Source organism: Dendrobates tinctorius, unplaced genomic scaffold (assembly GCF_039654945.1).
Source record: "Dendrobates tinctorius isolate UK_male_01 unplaced genomic scaffold, ASM3965494v1 ptg000097l, whole genome shotgun sequence".
Lineage (NCBI taxonomy): Eukaryota > Metazoa > Chordata > Amphibia > Anura > Dendrobatidae > Dendrobates > Dendrobates tinctorius.
The window spans coordinates 2,060,989-2,063,061 of record NW_027361765.1 but is presented as its reverse complement, the minus strand read 5'-3'; the positions used below and the strand labels follow the sequence as shown (position 1 = coordinate 2,063,061).

Below are 2,073 nucleotides of genomic sequence, written 5' to 3'. Positions count from 1 at the left end.
GATCTTATAAATTTAAGTATTGCTAATAATTAATTTGCCATTGTGCAATCTACCATTCAAAATATAATAGTGTCTGCTGTATAAAAACGGATTGCATACGGATGACAAGTAAGAAAAAAAGTCTGAGTTTTCTAGATAATTTCTTTCTATGTTCATGTGAAGTTAGTCAAAGAGTGAAAGAGCTGATGAGACCAAGAATATTCAGCGGCGTGAGTAACAATTACAGCTTGTACTTAGCAGGGTGAGATATCAGCAGTAGCATTAGAAAGTAGAGGCACAGAAGAGTTTGTCAATCAGGCTAGATCGTTGCTTCCCATACTCCGGTCCTCCCGGCCCCCCCCTCGTCATGTTTTCAGGATTTTTCTTAAGAGTTCATAATATACAACAAGGTGGCAAATCCACCTTCAAAAAAACAAGTTGACGTACAATACCATAAAGAGAGTAATCAAATTGCCGTTCTCCTTTGTTTTACTATGTATGAATTTAATTTATCCTTTTATTAAATAATTTTTGCAGAGAGGTTTTAATGTCTTTGTTTCTCATGCTATAAATCATTGGATTTAACATTGGGATCACCATAGTGTAAAAAACTGTGGCCACACTACCGGTCTCTACAGTGGATTTAGACTTGGGCCTTAAGTATACAGATAGCACTGTGCCATAAAATAAGGTCACTGCTGTGATATGTGAGGCACAGGTTGAAAAAGCTTTTTTCCTTCCATCAGTGTTACGTATCTTTAAAATTGCCACTAAGATGGAAATGTATGAGACAACAATCATCAAGAGAGAAGACATTGTTACATAAGAAGAAAACGTAAGCAAAACAATTTCATTAATGGTAGTGTCCGTGCAGGAGATTTTTAGTAATGGAGGAAAATCACAAGCGAAATGATGAAGGACACGAGAGGCACAAAAAGAAAGACGAAGGGTACAACATGTCTCTATTACAGAATGAAGGAATCCAGAGCCATAAGCTCCAGAAACTAGTATCACGCAGGTCTTCTGATGCATAATCAAGTTATATTTCAACGGATTGCAGATTGCCATAAAACGATCATAAGCCATAACAGCAAAAAGAAAACATTCTGTGCTACCAAACCCGGTAAAAAAAAAGAGTTGAGTCATGCATCCAAAATATGATATTGTTTTCTGATGAGAAAAGAGGTCTGCAAGTGTTTTGGGGGTAATATTTGAAGAATAGAAAATATCAAGGAAAGCCAGGTTGCTTATAAAATTGTACATAGGTGTTTGAAGATGAAGGTTTGTACAAACAAGAAAAATAATGCACACATTTCCAAAAATGGTGACAAGATAAATTAATAAAAAAATGACATATAATAATTTTTGGATGTGTGATTTGTGAGAGAAACCGGATAGGATAAATTCGCCCAGGCCGGAGCTGTTTGTTCTTACATAAGATTCCATGAATAAATTGGTCAACATCTAATAAAAATGTATATACACTCTAATAGAAATTATTTTAATTTGTTTTGGGTAGTGCAGTTGCTAATCATTACAATGCAATGTATCTCTTGTTATATACACAATTATGACAAGAGGAGGTTCAACTGTCAATCATCCTTGTAAGAAAACAATAGTATTATAAATAACACGTGACAAGTGAGGAACTTCTTCTAGAGTTTCCTTTTGGGCCCAGCAAGGTCCCGAGACATCCTATACCGCATACTTGACCAGAAGGATATTGGCTACTTTTATGTTCTAATAATGAAGTTCACCATCCTGGACTGTGTCGTACTGTGGTACCAAGATCCCACCTGTAACATTGACACTGAGGACACAGTGTGCACCTAAATGCAAATATTACAATACACTTATTACTAAACTTATTAAATAATAAACTGGGTAGTTAAATGAATGATGAGATGTTGCTTCTGTCTGTGCAGAGAGAATCAAATTTATTATGCCAACTACTGCTGATATAACAGGGTAAGTGGCCCACTCATGCACAGGAGCCCACCGAGGGATTCACCTTTTACCTTGTAGGTCAGTCTGAGCCTGGTGCTTTTAATCATAGCAGTAAAGATGTTGAAAATTTGTCACTTTATTTATCTT

General features: G+C 36.0%; 1 protein-coding gene across 1 annotated transcript; it reads right to left on the bottom strand.

The window, feature by feature from the left end:
• Positions 1 to 483: 483 nt before the first annotated feature.
• LOC141098989 (olfactory receptor 5AR1-like) lies at positions 484 to 1,425 on the bottom strand. The gene has a single exon (XM_073587043.1). The coding sequence runs from the start codon at positions 1,423 to 1,425 to the stop codon at positions 484 to 486; it is 942 nt and encodes a 313-aa protein (XP_073443144.1).
• Positions 1,426 to 2,073: the final 648 nt, after the last annotated feature.